The following is a 20,342-nucleotide window of genomic DNA, read 5'->3' as shown; positions in this document are numbered from 1 at the left end:
CATTCCTAGTGTGATTGCTGAGCTGCAATTTAAGTAGCCTGGGGTACATATCTTTTGGGAAAAGACCAGAGTCTTCTGACTAGAACTCAGTGGTCATCAATCTCCAAAGCAAGGTTCTTGGATAAAAGCAAAACAAATTAGGAGGTTTAAAATAACAAAGAAAAAAAATGTTTAATTTGCCTGTAGAGAAAAGACAAATTTTGGTGTTCATGTCATTTGGACTAACACAAGTGTCTTGAAATATAGTGCAAAAACCGCTGTTTTATAACTCATCTCCATTACTTAGAAAGATAATTTTAATGGAAACAAGAGCTCTCTGAGTTAGAGTGTAGGAAATAATTCTATTCCAGTTTAAAATAATGACCCCATTTATAGTCGGTAGAGAATGAGAGAAAGAAATAGATCATCAAAAAAAAGACTGGCAATGTATCCCCCTCTGTGAGTGAGCCTGCCCTCAAAGAAACTATGAAAAGCAGAAACAGTTCTAGGACTATGAGCTATCTTTTATGAGTCAGCAAGTGGTTTTTTCTTTTGTTGTTGTTGTTTTTTGAGAAGAAATATAAGGACATTCTTATCAGTACTTATGTATCCACTTATTCTTATCCGGCAAATATTAAATCTTCCCAGTAAATTTTTATTTTTAATTGCCTTAAGATGTATTTTTTATAGAATTTTTTTTAATATTTATTTTATTTATTTATTCCCTTTTGTTGCCCTTGTTGTTTTATTGTTGTAGTTGTCGTTGTTGGATAGGACAGAGAGAAATGGAGAGAGGAGGGGAAGACAGAGAGGAGGAGAGAAAGATAGACACCTGCAGACCTGCTTCACCGCCTGTGAAGCGACTCCCCTGCAGGTGGGGAGCCGGGGTTCGAACCGGGATCCTTATGCCGGTCCTTGTGCTTTGCGCCACCTGCGCTTAACCCGCTGCGCTACAGCCCGACTCCCATCCTTAAGATGTATTTTTTAAAGAGAAATATGGACTGGAGCACTACTTGGTCATATTATATGTGAAGATAGGACCACATTTTTGTTCCCTGCTTAATTATAAACCCCTATATAGTGGTTGTTTGTACTCAGTAGTGAATTCAGTAAACATTAGTTGAATAAATTGGGTTCTCTCTTTTTAACCTCACCACACCATAAATACTGTAACCATTACAAACAAATATCTCTGAAGTCCACCTAGTCCCCTATCCCTGGTGGAAATAAGAATCAAAGTTCAATTGCTTGAGCAGAATCTCTTTTATTTGCAAAGTTACTACCTGGTTCCTCTGAACAAAAATATTGATAATTCAGATATCCCTTGGGCTTTTTCAGGAGCTTGTAAAAAGTATATTAGGAACAATGAATTTATTCTGGTAACAAAGTTAAAGGGAGTTATACATAGAAGCAAATTTATTTTGCTCATTGTTGCTGCTGCTCCATGCCAACCACCCTTAACCCCACTAAGCTAAGGTTTCCTCCGTGAGATGATGCCTTCTGATTTGCTGTCTTCTCAGTCCCATACCTTAGAGTTGCTCTCGTGCCTAGAGCGTAGAGTTGACTCCAGGGCTGGAATTTGTTGCTTGGAGAAATGTACTTGTTCATTTCTTAACCTTTTGCATATCCAGGAAAGTGAGAAGCTGATATATTAACAATTGCTCTTAGAAGGTAATGTCTTTAGTTTTGTTCAGAATCCCATTGGTTGAGTCTCTTTACAATTAGGCTGTTGAGTATTTTAAGGTCATCTATGTCCTTTTCTTCAGCTGTTAATCTTCTTGAAACACCATCCATCTCGTTTCCAGTTTGAACTTCAAAATGGAAAACAGATTGTGTTACTTTGCCAGAGTATTCCATCAGGAGTCATCAATTTGTATTGCTCCTGGAGTAATCACTGAGTGACCCTTTTGGCAAATACCTGTCTATAAAATCTCATGCAGCTCAGAAATCCAGGAAAGAAGTTTCTGCAGCTATCAGGTAGATTTTTTTTTTAATTTTTTATTTAAGAAAGGATTAATGAACAAAAACATAAGGTAGGAGGGGTACAACTCCACACAATTCCCACCACCCAATCTCCATAGCCCACCCCCTCCCATGATAGCTTTCCCATTCTCTAGCCCTCTGGGAGCATGGACCCAGGGTCGTTGAGGGTTGCAGAAGGTAGAAGGTCTGGCTTCTGTAATTGCTTCCCCGCTGAACATGGGCGTTGACTGGTCGGTCCATACTCCCAGTCTGCCTCTCTCTTTCCCTAGTAGGGTGTGTCTCTGGGGAAGCTGAGCTCCAGGATTATTTTTACAACTTCTAGTGCCAGGCTAGCCTATGCTTAGCATTTAAACACAGACTTTGCTTAAGAAAGGTATTGTTGTGAGCAACCAAAAGCAAGTCACCTGCTTATCTTATTATCTACATTGCCTCATCTTAAGAGGGAATTGTGCGGAGTTGTGCCCCTCTTATCCTATGGTTTTGTCAATGTTTCTTTTTTATAGATAAATTAAAATTAAAAAGAGTAACCCTGAGAAAAGGTTTTGCCCCTCACTTGGGAAATGAGATACCCTTTTATCGTTTTTAAGTTCTAGCCTATTCTGACAGGTCTGCTGCATACCATTACCAGTCTATAATGAAGGAATAGCAATTCCACTCAGTGAGTAAGGACAATATTTTTTAAAATAAACAGAACCCCCACAAATAAAGCAACCTCTGGAATGGAACATTTTGAAGTTTTTGTTATTTTGTTTGTTTGTTTTTAATCAGAGTCTAAGTTTCCAGGAAAAGCAGCATAAAATCACTTTCTATTTGAGCTTCTTAGCATTTTAAGCAAAATTTTTCAAGGTTTCTCTCAGTAACTAATGATGTTGGTAAAATACCACCGTACTATGCCAATAAATATATTAACATGAAAGCTAAACTAGATGATGGAACTTCACCTGGTGGGGGCCAGGGTGTTGGGCAGTGGAGCCCGAACAATCTCCAGCTCCCCACCTGCGGGTGGTGGGGGTTGGTTTCACAAGAGGTGAAGCAGGTGTTAGTCTTTCTCTCTCCCTTTCTATCTCCCCCTCCCCTTTCAGTTTTGCTCTGTCCTATCCAATAAAATGGAAAAAAGTGGCCACCCGGAACAATGAATTCGTAGTGCCAGCACTGAGCCCCAGCTATAACCCTGGAAGTGAAAACAAAAACAAAACAACACTTCACCTGGTAACAAGTCATTGCCAGGTGAAGCTGCTCTCTCCTTGTATCTGAAACAATAATGGTCCAAGCTATAATGGAAGGATCTTAATTCATCTTGGCTGCAGGGTCAGACAGAGAGACTACTTGCTTCTGGATAAAAAGTGTTGACATAAATTCATAGTAAGTGACATTCTTTTCTTTCTCTGGATATTTCATTTATTTAATATCTTTATTTATTTACTGGATAGATACAACCAGAAATTGAGAGGGAAGGGGATGATAGAGAGAGAGAAAAAGAGAGAGAGAGAGAGAGAGAGAAAGAGAGAGAGAGAGAGAGAGACCTGCAGCACTGCTTCACCACTAGTGTAGCTTTCCCCCTGCAGGTCAGGACCGGGGACTCGAACCTGGGTCCTTGCACACTGCAACATGTACACTCAACCAGGTGTGCCACCACCCAGCCCCTGGATATTTCTACATTAGTGAAACACAGAAGAAGGTTGAGTCACATTAATTTAATTCGGTTTCAAATTAAATTCTAGAACAGAAAATGTAGCCAGGGAGTTGACTGTGCTGAAAGAGAGCAGAATTTGCAAAATTGTGGCTATGGATTCAATTGCTGGCATTGTATATGCTAGAGTGAGTTCTCTAGTCTCTCTTCCATTTTAAGGGGGGAAAAAAGTGAGAGAGTTCTATGTGCAGAAAAATTAGAGAAAATTATATCTTAATCTGTTTTTTGGAAATTCACCTATGAATACAGCACATGCACACATCTCAAGTAATTGCCTAAACTAGCAATCTGTAAACTCCTATAGCCATAAAACTTTCCCAGACTTATTTTTTAAGAGCTTTTTATTGTTATTCTTAAAACATTTAACATCATCCCATGGATTTAAAATTCCTTGGAACATATTGCTTGAAAGCTCATAACTGTTACTGAGGATAGATAGACCTCCAGAGTAATCTGCTCTTATATGTCCTCTTTAGGGCAGAGATTACGACAAAAAAATAAAATAAAATAAGGTCCAGTAGTTTAGTTAAAATGTAATCAGTATAAGAGTCTCATTTCTCTTGTTTAAAAATGGCAGTTATAAAGAAATAAGTTTTTATACTTCAGCGAAATGACATCAATAACAACAATAATAATAACCACAACAACGATACAACAAGGGCAACAAAAGGGGAAAACATATTGATCACTACTTAGTGGTCAGCAGGAAAATTGTCATATTCTTACTCATAATACCCTAATAATTTGGGTACTGTTATGCCTACCCTTTGACAAGTAGAAACTCCAAGTAAGATACAAAAGTATTATAGAAATATTTATGATAGGTGTTTGACACTTTGGGTTTCTTGGGTGGAATTGTGACCCTATTGCGGAGCAACAAGCTTCACTGTAGATAATTGCTCTCCCCACCTTTCAGGGTGAACAGAAAGCTCTGGTTTGTTACAGGAGCAAAGTACAGCCAGCTCTGAAGTGAATGCATAGCAGAAAAGAAAAAAGATATTGATGTCACTTACCTATTATGAATATAGTGAAGGTAACCAGAGCTAAACTGACAATCAGCACGATTAACAGTCCCATTAGAAACATATTGCGGTTTCTGTATCCCAAGTTAGTGCCAGTAGCTGGGATTTTCTCTTCAAGAGCTATTATGAAACAAACAACAAAAACTTTTCAGCATGTAATTTGTTAGCACAACAGTAGGCGGTGAAGCGGGTCTGCAGGTGTCTATCTTTCTCTCCCCTTCTCTGTCTTCCCCATCTCTCTCCATTTCTCTCTGTCCTAACAACGACGACATCAACAACAACAACAATAATAACTACAACAATAAAAAAACAAAGACAATAAAAGGGTAAATAAATATTTTTTAAAAAAATTTTAAAAAGACAGTGTGGTGTTGGAATAAAAATGGACACTCAGACCATTCTGTTCTAAAATAAAAATGGACACCCAGACTCTATTCTGTTCTACACTCAGTAGAACAGAATAGAGATCCCAGAAATAAGCCAATACATGCAGACATACCTAGTGCATGACAAAGGAGTCAAAACTATTCAATGGAAACTAAAGAGCCTCTTCAATAAATGGTGGTCTGAAAATTCAGAAAAAGTAGCCTTGTATAGAAATATGAAACTAGACCATCATTTAACATCATCAAATAAATCAGAGACTTGGATATTAGATCTGAAACTTCAAAATACACTGAAGAAAACATCAGTGATAGTCTTTGGGTTTGGCCCTCTTTATGAAGTTTTTATCTTCTTCATATTAACATTCAAAGAATAAGCGGAGTTATCGCCTTATCCCTGTTTAGAAAGTTCTTTGAAGATGATGTGAACACTAAAGTAGCAGTAGCAGGACAGGATTTTTCATGAGGGTTAAAGTGAAGAGAATAAAGATTCCAGGGCAGGTAGTGGAGCATCCGGTAGAGTGCACATATTACTATGCACCCCTGTTCAAGCCCCCAGACCCCACCTTTAGAGGGTAGTAAAGCAGTGCTGTAGGTGTTTCTCTTTCTCCCTTTCTCCCCTTTCCCTTTCAAGTTCTGTCTGTCTCTATCCTAAATAAATTAATTTAACTAAAAATATTTAAGAAGTTAAGGGTTCAGAATAGCAGAAGCACTATTACCCTCTTCCCAGCATCATTCAGGAATAAAATATAACTGATAGGATAGCACACAGGGTAGGACCCTTGCCTTACCATGCATGTGGTCCAAATGGGAACTGTAGAACTACATAGGAAATGCTACAGTATCTTTTACTCATGTTTCCCTTCTGGTTCTCTCTCTCTCCCTCTCTCTCTCCATAAATGAAAACTCATCCCAAGACCAGTAAAAATCGTTCCTATGCGATGCCCCATTAAAAAAAAAAAAATCGCAGATGACAACGATTGCTATCTAGGCCGAATATGCTAAAATATTTCCCAAGAATATTTTGGTTTTGTATAAAAAGAAAAGGAGAGGGCAGGGAATATAAGATAATGGTTATGCAAACAGCCTCTTTAGCCTGAGGTCCTAAAGTCCCAGGTTCAATTCCCCACGTCACCACAAGTCAGAGCAGAGAAAAGGAAGGAAGGAAGGAAGGAAGGAAGGAAGGAAGGAAGGAAGGAAGGAAGGAAGGAAGGAAGGAAAAGAGGGAGGAAGGGAGGGAAAGAAAAAGGTCCAAAATGGAAGCATTTGTGCTAAGCCCACCAAGTCTTAACATCTAACCTAACTGCAGTTTCAGTCTCCATTCCCATCCACAAAAAAAGAAGTCTTGGTGTGTGTGTGTGTGTATGTGTGTGTGTGTGTGTCTCAAAAAATAATAATTTTTTAAAAAGTCTTAATTGGTCAGTATATATATGTTACTGGTTAACACCAATAAAGTCACTTGTCCCATTACCCAAAGGAAGATAATCTGGGAAGCTGGTTAGTGTACCTGGTGGTGCACCTGATTGAGCACACAAAGTACTAAGTGCAAGGTTCCATGCAAGAATCCAGTTTTGAGGCCCTACTCCCCACCTGCAGCAGGGATACTTCACCAGCAGTGAAGTGGGTCTGCGGATGTCTATCTTTCTCTCTCCCTCTCTGTCTCTTCCTTCTCTCTCAATTTCTCTCTGTCCTACCTAATAAAATGAAAAAAATGGCCACCAGGAAAAGTGAATTCATAGTGCTGGATCGAGCTCCATTGATAACCCTAGAAACAACAACAACAACAAAAAAAAACAGAAAGAAAGAAAAAAGGAAAGAAAGAAAACAAGAAAGAAAGATAATCTGTCACAAGAACTTTTTAATTTCCTCATAGGTAGGTTGCCTAAATCAGGGGAAAAAAAAAATCTCTTATCTTGTCCTCATTCTGCCTATAATTTTTTTTTATTTTATACAGGTTTTCAGAGCTCTCTTCTTCTACTTGCTAGATGGGATGTTGCCCAATTCGTGAATCATTTAATAAAACCAATTAAATCTTTAAAATTAACTCAGGTTGGATTTTTGTTATATAACAGATTCCTAAAGCTGTTTGCAGGACGGACACACTCTGAAAGCAAGGTTCCTTAAAATGTTTTACAGTTGAACTGAGGAGGCAGAGCTGCTAATAAAACACTTTGGTTCATCTGAACCATAAATCATCTGTGTTCTGTCATCATTTCATGAAGCCTATTTACTTAGTAATACTCAAATCTAACTAAATGATGAAATATAGAAACCTGGGGTAATGGAGATTGTGAGTTACTTTTTATATTCCTTCCTGCTTGTCTCAGTCCCACACAGTGCTACCTGATTATGGACAGATGGGGTGACTTATGTCCCAGACTTCTAAGTACATCCTGTCACCCCCTCAACAACTTTTGCTTCCTAAGCAAAACAGTGGTATAAGCTGTGGTATAAGCTGACACTCAGATGCCTACTTTTCTTGAGGCTGACTGAAGATAAAACAATAAAAACAGGTGAAATATTGAAATGAAAAACCCAGGAAGGAGTTGGAAGGGCAGTGAAAGATATAAAATGGGGCAATACAGCTTAGAGTGTATAATGAAATGAATGCAGTGAGGAATTCATACTTAAGTAAGAATATCACAGTTCAAACTAAACAAGATGGTCCTTTAGGATGGGGGAGATAGCATAATGGCTATCCAAAAAAGACACTCCTGCCAGAAGTTTCAAGGCCCCAAGTTCAGTTTCCCACATCACCATAACCCAGAGCTAAGCAGTGCTCTGGCAAAAATACACAAATATTAAAAATTAATAATTAAGAAAAATATGAGGCTCCTCCTGAACTATAGAACTCATACTTAACTGAGCATGATGCTTGTTTAGTATTCAGAAAAACTTGTTTTGCTTTTTACCTTCCTTTTATTAACTTTTATTAATTGGGTAATTTGTAAGTAGAAAACAACATTTTTTTTTTGTCTGACAAAGGTCTGATGATTTTTGTTAAAAAAACTAGGTGAACATTTTCTTAGTAATCCATAATGAAGTAAAGTCTCATTAGAAAAGAAAGCCACTACACAACAGAAGTCACAACCAATAAAGGCATCTCAGGACAGTTAATTCTTCAACATCCTCATCTTCTGAAGGGGATAAGCTCCAAAGTCTGCCAGAATTCCTGAAGACAAGAGTTCATATCTTTCTCAGGAGTCAAGAAAATTCATAATCCTGTCAAATATCCACAGAAGAAGAACATAAATTGTCTAAAAATATATATAGCCGCAGAGATACTTACCTTGTTACATGTATAGTCCAGGATCAAATCCTGACCCCACACTGGGTGGCACAGCATGCAGGGAAACTCTAATGCCTCCGCTCTCTATATCTCTCTGAATGAAAAATGTAGACTATGACAATAATAACAATCACAACAGCAATGATAAACAACAAGGGCAACAAAAGGGAAAAAATAGCCTCCAGGAGCAGTAGATTTTTGGTGCAGGCAGTGAGTCCGAGCAATAACCCTGGAGGCAAAAAAAAAAAAAAAAAGAAAGAAAGAGAGAAAGAGAAAGGGAAGGAGAGGGGAAGGAGAGGGGAAGGGAGGGGAGGAGAGAAGAGAGGAGAGGGAAGGGAAGGGAAGGAAAGGAAAGGAAAGGAAAGGAAAGGAAAGGAAAGGAAAGGAAAGGAAAGGAAAGGAAAGGAAAGGAAAGGAAAGGAAAGGAAAGGAAAGGAAAGGAAAAGAAAAATGTAGACTAAGAGTACTAAAATCATGCATGCATGAGACCTCAGCTCCAGGAAATAAATATTAAATAAATAAGCATTTCCAGAGGGAAGCTGTTTCTAATGCTTGTCCTATCTCCTACCATACCCAGATGTCCAGAGTAGTTTTTCCAGTATTATCTGTCTTAGGAGATAGAAGGGGCCCCAAGCCTTAGAGCATACACATACGGAAGAGATGTTGAGATCCGTCAAGACAGAAATTTAGTTTAGTTAAGTCATTTATGGAATCCACAACATAAAGCTTTCTCTCTTCATGAATGTCTCGAGAGCTAGTGTCCTGGGAGGAATGATTCATTATTCCTGGAAGAAAACAGTGACATTAAATACCAGAGGCTGGACTGGGGAATTCAACTTCACAAGACTCAGAGTCCAGAAAGACACATAAAGAACAAGAAATTGTTGTTTTCAACTGAAGGTCTAGAAAAAAATTGTTTGAACTGGAAAAGTCCTTCTCGATTTCATTCTTTTTCTTTCTTTCTTTCTTTCCTTCGTGCTTTCTGTTTTTCTCTCTTTCTTTCCTTCTTTTGGGGAGGGTTGGGGGGAGGGGATACTTTCTTCTGTTGCAGACAACACTAACTATTTCATTTGCTTTCCTTGCCAGGGAATTCAGAGTCAAGCAAATAGTCCAATTACAAGAATTATACAGGAAGCCACGTGGTGGCATACCTGGTAGAGCACACACATCAGCATGCAAAAGGACCCAGTTCAAGCCCCTGGTCCCCACCTGTGGGAGTTGGGAGAGGGGTAGTTTCATGAACAGTGCAGGTGCCTCTCTTTTTCTCTATATCCCCTCCCCTCTAAATTTCTAAAAAAAAAAAAAAAAAAAAAAAGGGAAAAAATGGTGACAGAGGTAAATTTGTCCTGTAGGCATGTCCTATAAGCATGGAATAATCCTGGTAGCAAAAAATAAATAAAAGCCAGACCTTCCACCTTCTGCACCTCATAATGACCCTGCGTCCATACTCCCAGAGGGATAAAGAATAGGAAACCTGGGAGTCGGGCAGCAGCGCAGCAGATTAATCGGATGTTGTGTAAAGCGCAAGGACCTGTGTAAGGATACCGGTTCAAGCCCCCTGGTCCCCACCTGCAGGGGAGTTTGCTTCACAGGCAGTGAAGCAAGTCTGCAGATGTCTTTCTCTCCCCCTCTCTGTCTTCCTCTCCTCTCTCCATTTCTCTCTGTCCTATCTAACAATGAGGACAACAATAATAACTACAACAATAAAACAACAAAAGCAACAAAAGGGAATAAGTAAATAAAAAAAATTTTTTTTAAAAGAATAGGAAAGCTATCAGGGGAGGGGATGGGATACATAATTCTGTTGGTGGGAACTGTGCAGAGTTGTACCCCTCTTATCATATGCTTTTTGTTATAAACTTATTTTTATAAAAAATTTATTTTTATAAATAAAAGATTTTTAAGTGAAAAATAAATAAATAAATAAATAGTGCTGCTATGAACAAAGACCTTTTACACAGATTTTTTTAGATTGATGTGTTTGAGTCCTCAGAATATATCCTCAGGATATATTCTAAACACAGACTGTCTTTTTAATATATAGGCTGTGTATTTGATATGCGGACTCTCTCAAAAGCCTAGACCAAGTAGATCAGCAGCAACCAATAGCACAGCTATATACAAGATACTGGGTACTGTACAGCAAACCATAACAAAAGGACTTTTCGAAGTTAACCCAATTACCAAATAATGTGATGATAACATTAACTGTCCATTGTCTTTTTGAACCCTAAGACAGCAGGAATCTCACATCTCCACTATAAAGCCTCTACTTCCCCCAGTCCTGGAACCCTTGGACAGGACCTATTTTCCCGTATGCCTCTCCCAATCCATATCAAATAATATTGCATCTGCCGATCGCAACCTAATCAACACAACGATTGCCACCTCAACATGCTTCAGTTCAGACTGTGTCCAGAGACTTCACGTGTGGAATGACAACCCTTCAGCTTCATTACTCGGGTGAGACCTTTCCTTTCATAGTATTCTCTAATTCCATCTCAGGTGGATCACTTTCTAACAAAGTCCCAAAACCTAGATATAGACCAGTTTCTGTGAGAGAGAGCATATGTTCACACGTATCCATAAACTACTGCAAAATATATACCTGAAAGCAGAAATACACTAGAGTTTGCAGTGAGTACCCCCCCTTACATTTCCTCTCCACTATTCCAAGTTTTGGGTCCATGATTGCTCAACAATTTGTTTGACTTTGTATGTTAACTCACTTTTCAGCCACCAGGTTCCAGATGTCATCAGGATGCCGGCCAGGCTTCCCTGGACTGAAGACCCCACCAATGTGTCCTGGAGCTCAGCTTCCCCAGAGACCCACCCTACTAGGGAAAGAGAGAGGCAGACTGGGAGTATGGACTGACCAGTCAACGCCCATGTTCAGTGGGGAAGCAATTACAGAAGCCAGACCTTCTACCTTCTGCAACCCACAACGACCCTGGGTCCATGCTCCCAGAGGGATAGAGAATGGGAAAGCTATCAGGGGAGGGGGTGGGATATGGAGATTGGGTGGTGGGAATTGTGTGGAGTTGTACCCCTCCTACTCTATGGATTTGTTAATTTATCCTTTCTTAAATAAACAAAAATAAATTTAAAATTTTTTTATTTTATTTATTTATTTATTTATTTTTATTTAAGAAAGGATAAATTAACAAAACCATAGGGTAGGAGGGGTACAACTCCACACAATTCCCACCACCCAATCTCCATATCCCACCCCCTCCTCTGATAGCTTTCCCACTCTCTATCTCTCAATGGACCCAGGGTCATTGTGGGTTGTAGAAGGTGGAAGGTCTGGCTTCTGTAATTGCTTCCCCGCTGAACATGGACGTTGACTGGTCAGTTCATACTCCCAGTCTGCCTCTCTCTTTCCCTAATAGGGTGGGTCTCTGGGGAAGCGGAGCTCCAGGACACATTGGTGGGGTCTTCAGTCCAGGGAAGCCTGGCCGGCATCCTCATGGCATCTGGAACCTGGTGGCTGAAAAGAGAGTTAACATACAAAGCCAAACAAATTGTTGAGCAATCATGGACCCAAAGGTTGGAATAGTGGAGAGGAAATGTAAGGGGGGTACTCACTGCAAACTCTAGTGTACTTCTGCTTTCAGGTACATATTTTGCACTAGTTTATGGATACGTGTGAACATATGCTCTCTCTCACAGAACCTGGTCTATATCTAGGTTTTGGGACTTTGTTAGAAAGTGATCCACCTGAGATGGAATTAGAGAATACTATGAAAGGAAAGGTCTCACCCGAGTAATGAAGCTGAAGGGTTGTCATTCCACACGTGAAGTCTCTGGACACAGTCTGAGCTGAAGCATGTTGAGGTGGCAATCGTTGTGTTGATTAGGTTGCGATCGGCAGATGCAATATTATTTGATATGGATTGGGAGAGGCATACGGGAAAGTGGGCCCTATCCAAAGGTTCCAGGACTGGGGGAAGTAGAGGCTCTATAGTGGAGATGTGAGATTCCTGCTGTCTTAGGGTTCAAAAAGACAATGGAAAGTTAATGTTATCATCGTATTATTTGGTAATTGGGTTAACTTTGAAAAGTCCTTTTGTTGGAATTGTGTGGAGTTGTATCCCTCTTACCCTATGGATTTGTTAATTTATCCTTTCTTAAATAAAAAAAAAAACTTTTAATATTATTTTTATAAATAAAAAAATTTAAGTGAAAATTAAATAAATAAATAAATTGTGCTGCTATGAACTAAGACCTTTTACACAGATTTTTTTTAGATTGATGTGTTTGAGTCCTTAGAATATATCCTCAGGAGAAGGGATTGCCAGATCATAGGATAGCTTTGTGAGGGTTCTCCAGACTTCTCTCCACAGGGGTTGGGCTTATTTACATTCCCACCAGCAGAACAGGAGGGTTCCTTTGCCCCCACAACCTCTCCAGCATTTGTTGTTGCTGCTGTTTCTGATGTGTGACATTCTCACAGAGGTGAGGTGGTATCTCATTGTTGGTCTTTATTTATATTTCTCTGACTTGGAGCATTTTTTTTTTCAAATGTCTGTTGGCTTTTTGAAATTTTAATTAATAAGAAAATATGATTTCCTGTATACTACTGAATCACTTTAGGTGCTGAAATTACTAAGGTTTAAATAAACTTCATAGAACATTCCTATGAGAGTTCCTTAAAGAAAAATAAATGCCTCTGAGATCAATTAAACAAACAAAACAAAGACCCAGAAGTGTTGCCTGATATGTATGGTTGCATGTTGGGAGGTGGGCCCACTGTTCAGGAAGTCCAGGCCATAAGAGTCTGAGTGGGTTTACCCCAGGCTCTCCCCCTTCCACTTTTTCTTTGACAAAATGGCAGGTGCCTCCTGACCTTGTGAACTAATGACAGATGGCTTCTCCAGATGGGGACTACCTTTCTACACAAGCTATTCCTCTCCCCTTAAAACAAAGGCCATGAATTGCTGTACACTGTATATGGCCAAACTTGAAAAGCACCGCAAATGTCCTGTTGCTCAATTGCCTCCCTTCCCTCCTGCCCTGAAATGCCTATAATTTACCCCCAAGGAAATGTGTATTGTGAAGCTCATGATCAAACCTTGTATGGTAACTTTCCACTTGTGATCAAATAGTTTGTAGGTCAAAATGTGACTATGCATTGTGTTGCTTTGCATTTGGGTTAATGATTACCTCAACCTTCTCCCTGGGCTATGGGTATATCTGCTTGCCTTTATTCCCCTAATAAACAAGATGGCCCTCTGAGGCTCTGCCAAAGCTAACTGCCTTGTCTCTCTGCACACTTTGCCTTCATCACATGGAGCCACCCCAGGACTCCTAAGGGGCCGCTCTGACCACCATAGCCCAATGGCCAGGGAGGTGGGGGACCTGGAGCAAAAGCCTACAAAAGCCGGCAGTTACATAAATCTAAGTTATTCAGAAATGTTTTGTATTTCATCATTTTATACATTGCTATTTCAAATAATGTTTGATGAGGAATATAGTTTGTTTGTGTCACATCATAGGAATGCCTTTCCAAAGATGTTTCTATTTTAAGTGTTGTGACTGACACATGATTCACTGTTGGACCTCTAAATTAATATCCTCAAGCCTTAGCTTCCCCTTTTGGAATTTCATACTGAGCGTGAATAAACACTTACATAGTAGAGGAGTAGGGTAGAAAACCATCACCACAAAGAGTGACTTTAGAGTAAATACTGACTGTAGCTAGTAAATATCCAAGTTACAGGCTTTGCTAATGGACTCAAAAGGTGACTCAAAGCAACACAAATTCAGAAGCAATCAAGCATCTCACAATAAGCTAAGAAGTACTCCAAAAGAAGTACTTCTTCTTTAGGTCAAAAAAGTACTTTCTTCTTTAGGTCAAAGTCACATGTCACAAAGATGCTATGTCATTGTGATTTTAAATTAATGTAAGAGGAAAGTAAAGGACAGAGAAACTGTGCTGGATGTGGTTCAAGAATCTGCAAATGACAGCAAATAAATGGAAACAAGATCACAGGGCCTAAAACTAGAACAGGTGTTGTCACCCAGTTACTATCTTTGGCTTCTCCATACAACCAGCAAGAACTGAAGAGGCCAAAGTGCTACTAAATTCTGCATCATATTACTCAGTCTTCCTTCCCAGCTTCGGTGTAAATTTTGCTCATTAAAATTGGCCAAAACAGCATCATCTTAGCATAATCCTCTCTATTATCTTCAACTGAAGCCTGCAATTTCATTTTGCTTTCCTTTAGAATGTTAGCAGCTGATTCCTTTTGTCATTTAAAAGATCTTTAGTTATCTGTTGTTTAAGTTTCGGGGCTCCAGCAGGCCGGGCTAGCATTGCAGCGGTAGACAGAGATAGAGACTCGAGGACACACGGCTGGGCTGAGAAGCTGCAGTTTAATCTTTATTCACGAACGGGCAAATCACCACACCATGTGCTTCCCTATCATTCTCCCTCAGCGGCTGGAACTCTGGATGTCCTTAGCATAGGGGGCGGGGAGAAAGCTGGGCGTGAAACTAGCAAGGGCCAAACCAATTCTCTCAGAGTTCGGGGGGAAGGGGAGCAAACCAATATGAAACATACCAACAGTTATCTAAAAATATTCTAACAAAGAAAGCTCTCTATGAAAAAATTCTTTATTCTTTCCTATAGGTGTTTACATGAGACCACAAAAATAATTCACACCAGTACTGCTTGCCACAAAATTAGAATTGTTACAATAAGGCTTAATTCAAAGCTAATAGAAAGCTTTATTGAGTAAGTTATGGCAAGTTGTTCTTTAATTCAATTTCAGAATTAGTGCCTCTTCACATTCAGCCAATAATCTTTAAAATAGTCTTAATCATTTATATCAAAAGTTAAAAGCACAGAGCTCATGCAACAAACAAATCTCACAAATCATAATTCAGTCTTTATAGAATAATAACATGCAAATTACTTACAAAAAAGTGAGCTTTCACTGGTAGAATATCAGGAAAACAAAAACAAAAAACCATTCGGAAACAACTGCAGCAACACTCTACAAATCCTGTAGTTCTCTTTGCTTTCCTTCAGCACACAGTTGCTCCTACAAGTCCATAAACTTCAGCATGAAACCGTTGGTCTATATTTAGTGTTATTTAGCTAAGCAGTGTAAGATTCCAAATACTGACTTTTTCCACAGTGTCTTCGTTTTTTAGTAGATGTGTTATTAAAACTATGCTTTAAAAAGAAAAATATATATATTCCTTGACTCAACTGGCAATTTTTTTTTTTTATTGAAGGAAGTTAAAGTCCCTATGTGGCAGAGATATTAATATAAGCTGATGTATTATTACAGCTCTTCGGGCACAGTATGCACCACATATAAATACCCTGTAGCAGGCAGGAGCTGCCACTCTGACAACTTGCACTGGACTCCAACCCAACCAAAGCCCTGAAATAAATAGAAGAAGACTGTGACATTCTAACTATGGTGATGGTAGATTAGGGCACTCCTAGGATTTCCAGTAGCTGCTAAATTGTGATATGGTGTGGAAGAGGTGGTAATATGGGCATACTTCCTCTCAATAGGTTTTATTTTGCAAAATTATTCCCTAAATTTGTGTGCATCCTCTGGTCCTCTTTTTTCAGAAATGTCTCTCTTATGTGGTTCCTCACACACTCATACCAAGGAACTTCTGCCCTCTGGTGTACATAAAAAATAATAATAATAATGCTCTAGTGAGGAAGAGATCTATATTCCATAATAGATCTCAGACAGAATAGATTCCCCAGATCTCAGACAGAAGTAACTGTAATTCCAGTGGGATAGTAAGTATTAGGAGTTAAGATTACATGTCGCCCTGTAAAATCCTACTTTCCTTTTGCATGACTAGATGGGCTTTAATCATTCTTGAAATATACAGCAGGACAAAGAAAAAAAAATTACACAATATTTTCTTTACATCTGTATTCAGCATATAGCCCTCTACTTTGCAGGAAAGGATTGCTATTTTCTAAGGCTTTCTCTATACCAAAGGATAAATTCTTTGTTCTGGAGCCTGGGCAGTGACACATCTGGCAGAGTACACATTATAAGGACCCAGTACAAGCCAGCCCCAGTCCCTACCAGCAAGGGGTAGAGGGAGCTCACCAAGTGGTGAAATAGTGCTACAGGTCTCTCTGTCTCTGTCTGTCTTTACCTCCCCCTTCCATGCTGAGCTCTGTCTTATGGTGGGACTGAACCTGGGAACTCAGTGTCTCAGGTATGTAAGTCATTTCCATATGCTCAACCCTCTGAGGATCAAAGGATCAAGTCCTCTTTTTTTTTTTTTTTAATCAGAGCACTGCTCAGCTCTGGTTTATGGTGATGTGGTAGATTAAATCTGGGACCTTGGAGCCTCAGGCATGAGAGTCTGTTTACATAACCTTTAGGCTATCTCCCTCACCCATAAGGATCAATTCCTAAAAAAAGACAATATAACTAGGAACTTTTCTCAGAAGCACATTCTACATTTAAAAACTGTATTAAGGGGCCAGGTCGTGGTGCACCTGGTTGAGAGCACATGTTGCAATGCTCAAGGACCTGGGTTCAAGCTCCCGGTCCCCACCTGTAGGGAGAAAGCTTAACAAGTTGTGCTAAGCTTAGCAGTGCTATAGGTGTCTTCTCTCTTTCCTTCTTTGTCTCCCCCTTCCTCTCATCTTCTGGCCATTTCTATCAAGTAAATAAATAAAATAAAATAAAATAAAATACTGTATTAAATGTCTGTGAAAATGTTTATAATCTTTTCATTATTATAACTGGTTAAAAAGTACTAATAGTTTCCCAAATTTTTGTCTTAAACCATCCATCTGTTCTTTGAAGAACTGCCTCTTCTTATCTCTTTCATATACTGTGGATTTTCCTCTTAAAATCTTGCAACCCTGTGAAGTGTTAAATTCCCTCTTTGAGATGAGGAAAATGGAGAATAAGACATTTCATGATATATGATTTAGTGCCTCCCCTTCCTTCACAACCCCACTCTTCAACCCCAGAATTTTCTGGATTTTTTTTTTTTTTTTAACCAGAGTACTGCTCAGCTCTGGTTTATGGTGGTGCAGGGGATTGGACCTGGGACTTCAGAGCCTCAGGCATGACAGTCTCTTTGCATAACCATTATGCTATCTACCCCTGCGAGAATAAGACTTTTTTTTTATTTATTTAAGAAAGGAGACATTAACAAAATCATAGGATGGGGGGTATAACTCCACACAATTCCTGTCACCCAATCTCTATATCCCATCTCCTCCCCACTAGCTTTCCCAGAGAATAAGACATTTAATGACCAAGGATACAGATTGTACATAACATAGTTGTGATTTGAACACAAAACTCACATGCCTTGTGACCTCTAAAGACTTGTGACCTTAATATGCCTTGTGACCTCTAAAGACTTCTGGGAAAATACTGAAGAGTAAAGCCAAATAAACACTTCATTGTAATTAAATTATAGTTCTCTACATATTTTAATACAGCTTTGTTACCATGTATATAAAAAAACTTCATTGTGTCTGTATATTATGTACCTGAAAGACTATCTCAAGAATTTTTTTTAGTATTTATTTTCCCATTCGTTGCCCTTGTTGTTTTATTGTTGTAGTTATTATTGTTGTTCTTGGATAGGACAGAGAGAAATGGAGAGAGGAGGGGAAGACCGAGAGGGGGAGAGAAAGACAGACACCTGCAGACCTGCTTCACTGCCTGTGAAGCGACTTCCCTGCAGGTAGGGAGCCAGGGGCTCGAACCCGGATCCTTAAGCCAGTCCTTGTGCTTGGCGCCACTTGTGCTTAACCCACTGCACTACTATCTCAAGAATTTTAAGAAAGAAGCAGGAGGGGGTCTGGTGGTAGTGCAGCAGGTTAAGCGCACAAAGCGCAGAGACCGACCTAAGAATCCCGGTTCGAGCCACTGGCTCCCCATCTGCAGTGAAGTAGGTCTGCAGGTATCTTTCTCTCCCCCTCTCTGCCCTCCCTTTCTCAATTTCTCTCTGTCTTATCCAACAGTGACAGCAATAACAGCAATAATAAGGACAACAACGATAAACAAGGTCATAAGAGGGAAAAATGGCCTACAGGAGCAGTGGATTCCAGTGCAGTCACTGAGCCTCAGCAGTAACACTGGAGGCAAAAAAAAAAGAAACAGGAACAATAGAGCATTCATGTGAATTTTTTCTTAAGTCACCACAGCATGAAGCAAAAAAAGTAATTGCTACGAAACCTGTTAATATTCCCAGTCACCCCAAATACCTCACTAAGCCATACTAAATAAAAACATATAGAGCCTAAAATAGCACTAACACAGCAGGAGTAAGTAGCATGATAAATGCAGGCTATAAAAGTAACTACCAGGAAAGGAGCACTCATGCTGCTTGCATGTGTGTGTGTGTGTGTGTGTGTGTGTATCCCCACCACCACCACCACAGCTGTAGAATACAAAATGGTATTTTGATTAAAATCTTTAGGTTTGGGTTTTTTGTTTGTTTTGGTGGAGGTGAAGTGGTGAAAACGATTATCAACGTATTTTTTGTAAAAATGACTTAATTCAAGCCTTTGAGAAATGAAACACATCTGTATTCTCAACTGCAATTTAATCTGAAGATTTATTATTTTGCCTCCAGGGTTTCTGGAGCCCATGGTACCTGTACTACAAAGCCACTGCTCCCAGTGACCATTTTTTCTCTTCTTTTCTTTTTTTAATTGGCTAGAACAGAGAGAAATTGAGAGAGGAGGGAGAGAAAGAGGGAGAAAGACAGCTACAGACCTACTTCACTGATTGTGAAGAGTCTCTCCTGCAGATGGGAAGCCAGGGACTCAAACCTGGGTCCTTGTGTTTACTACTATGTGTGCTTAACCTCGTGCAGCACCACCCACCCCCCAGAAAATAATTATTGTTGTTTTCCTTTCAACTTTCTCCTTCAACTTTACCTAGTCATATATAGATTCAACTCCCAGGAAATTAAATAAATGCTATCAAAGACGAGTTATACATGCTTACTAGCTCAAAACTAATTATTTGAGTTTCCAAATAACTTAATAGAAGTAAAAAGGTAAAAGACAACTACAGGATGGTTTCACTTATATGAAAACTGATAGTTAAAATATATGAACTTGGGAGGTAGGGAGGCAGCCAAATTGTCTCTCAGATTTTATGAGATCTATCTTGGGGAAGAGGTGCTATGCACAGAACTTCGGTCATGGGTGCAGTATGAAGTCTTCTAAGCATTATCAATCACTAATAAAAAATAATTAGAATGCTAAAAAAAAAGTACTTAACAGGTTAGGGACCATTTAAAATGTTTCCTGAAATCAGCAAGTGTCAGGGTCTCTGGCGGGGTCTCCAGGGGAAAGGTTAACGGACCGGTTCTTTCTTGCTCGCGACAGGGGACGACACGAAGTAAAGACACTGGGGAGACCTGCAGCGTGCTCAGACCTCAGATCTCATTATTAGCAGGTGGGCAAGGTTTAAGTAGAAAACCAAACAAAGAACATTATTCAAATTGTCAGAAATTACAGGTTTCTTAAAGGTTGGCTTGCCCCTATGGTAGGGGGCTGGTATGACAAGAATTGATGCAGATACATAAAGGTCAAGATAATTAGTCTCCTGATGCAGGCATTTAATTACCCAAAGGCTTTTGAGGGGAGGAGAGGGGTTGAACCAGTTAAGGCAATGTTTGATGCAAATTGAGGACATCAAAGGGCACTGCTAGGAGTGTGTGATAAGGTGTGTTCTCTGTGAACTTTGAGTAAGTGAATCTTTTTTTTTTCCTCCAGGGTTATTGCTGGGCTCAGTGCCTGCACCATGAATCCACCGCTCCTGGATGCCATTTTCCCCCCCCCCCCTTTTGTTGCCCTTGTTGTTGTAGCCTCGTTGTGGTTATTATTACCATGGTTGATGTTGTTCGTTGTTGGACGGGACAGAGAGAAATGGAGAGAGGAGGGGAAGACAGAGATGGGGAGAGAAAGATAGACACCTGCAGACCTGCTTCACCGCCTGTGAAGCGACTCCCCTGCAGGT

At 39.6% G+C, this 20,342-nt stretch overlaps 1 protein-coding gene across 2 annotated transcripts; it reads right to left on the bottom strand.

Annotated features, from left to right (window-relative positions):
• Window positions 1–1,227: 1,227 nt before the first annotated feature.
• Window positions 1,228–15,961, bottom strand: LSMEM1 (leucine rich single-pass membrane protein 1). 2 transcript variants are annotated; one of them, XM_060195715.1, is made up of 4 exons: window positions 15,271–15,961; window positions 8,994–9,131; window positions 4,666–4,794; window positions 1,228–1,790 (listed from the first exon to the last, which is right to left on the bottom strand). In XM_060195715.1, the coding sequence occupies exons 2-4, from the start codon at window positions 9,124–9,126 to the stop codon at window positions 1,660–1,662; spliced, it is 393 nt and encodes a 130-aa protein (XP_060051698.1). In that variant the 5' UTR covers window positions 9,127–9,131; window positions 15,271–15,961; the 3' UTR covers window positions 1,228–1,659. The 2 variants fall into 2 exon arrangements, with proteins under 2 accessions (XP_060051698.1, XP_060051699.1); XM_060195716.1 differs by having other exon boundaries at window positions 9,000–9,131; window positions 15,271–15,933.
• Window positions 15,962–20,342: the final 4,381 nt, after the last annotated feature.

This window comes from Erinaceus europaeus, chromosome 8 (genome assembly GCF_950295315.1).
Source record: "Erinaceus europaeus chromosome 8, mEriEur2.1, whole genome shotgun sequence".
NCBI lineage: Eukaryota > Metazoa > Chordata > Mammalia > Eulipotyphla > Erinaceidae > Erinaceus > Erinaceus europaeus.
The sequence above is the reverse complement of the archived record's forward strand: the minus strand, read 5'-3'. Positions and strand labels throughout refer to the sequence as shown.

What these genes read in the sequence shown, in the direction of transcription:
- LSMEM1 (XM_060195715.1), bottom strand. Translation starts at nt 9,126, where the DNA reads ATGAATCATTCCTCCCAGGACACTAGCTCTCGAGACATTCATGAAGAG. An exon ending in TCAACATCTCTTCCGTATGT is followed by an intron (nt 4,795 to 8,993) that starts GTATGCTCTAAG and finishes GTTTCATAATAG; the next exon opens with CTCTTGAAGAGAAAATCCCA. An exon ending in CTTCACTATATTCATAATAG is followed by an intron (nt 1,791 to 4,665) that starts GTAAGTGACATC and finishes TCCATTTTGAAG; the next exon opens with TTCAAACTGGAAACGAGATG.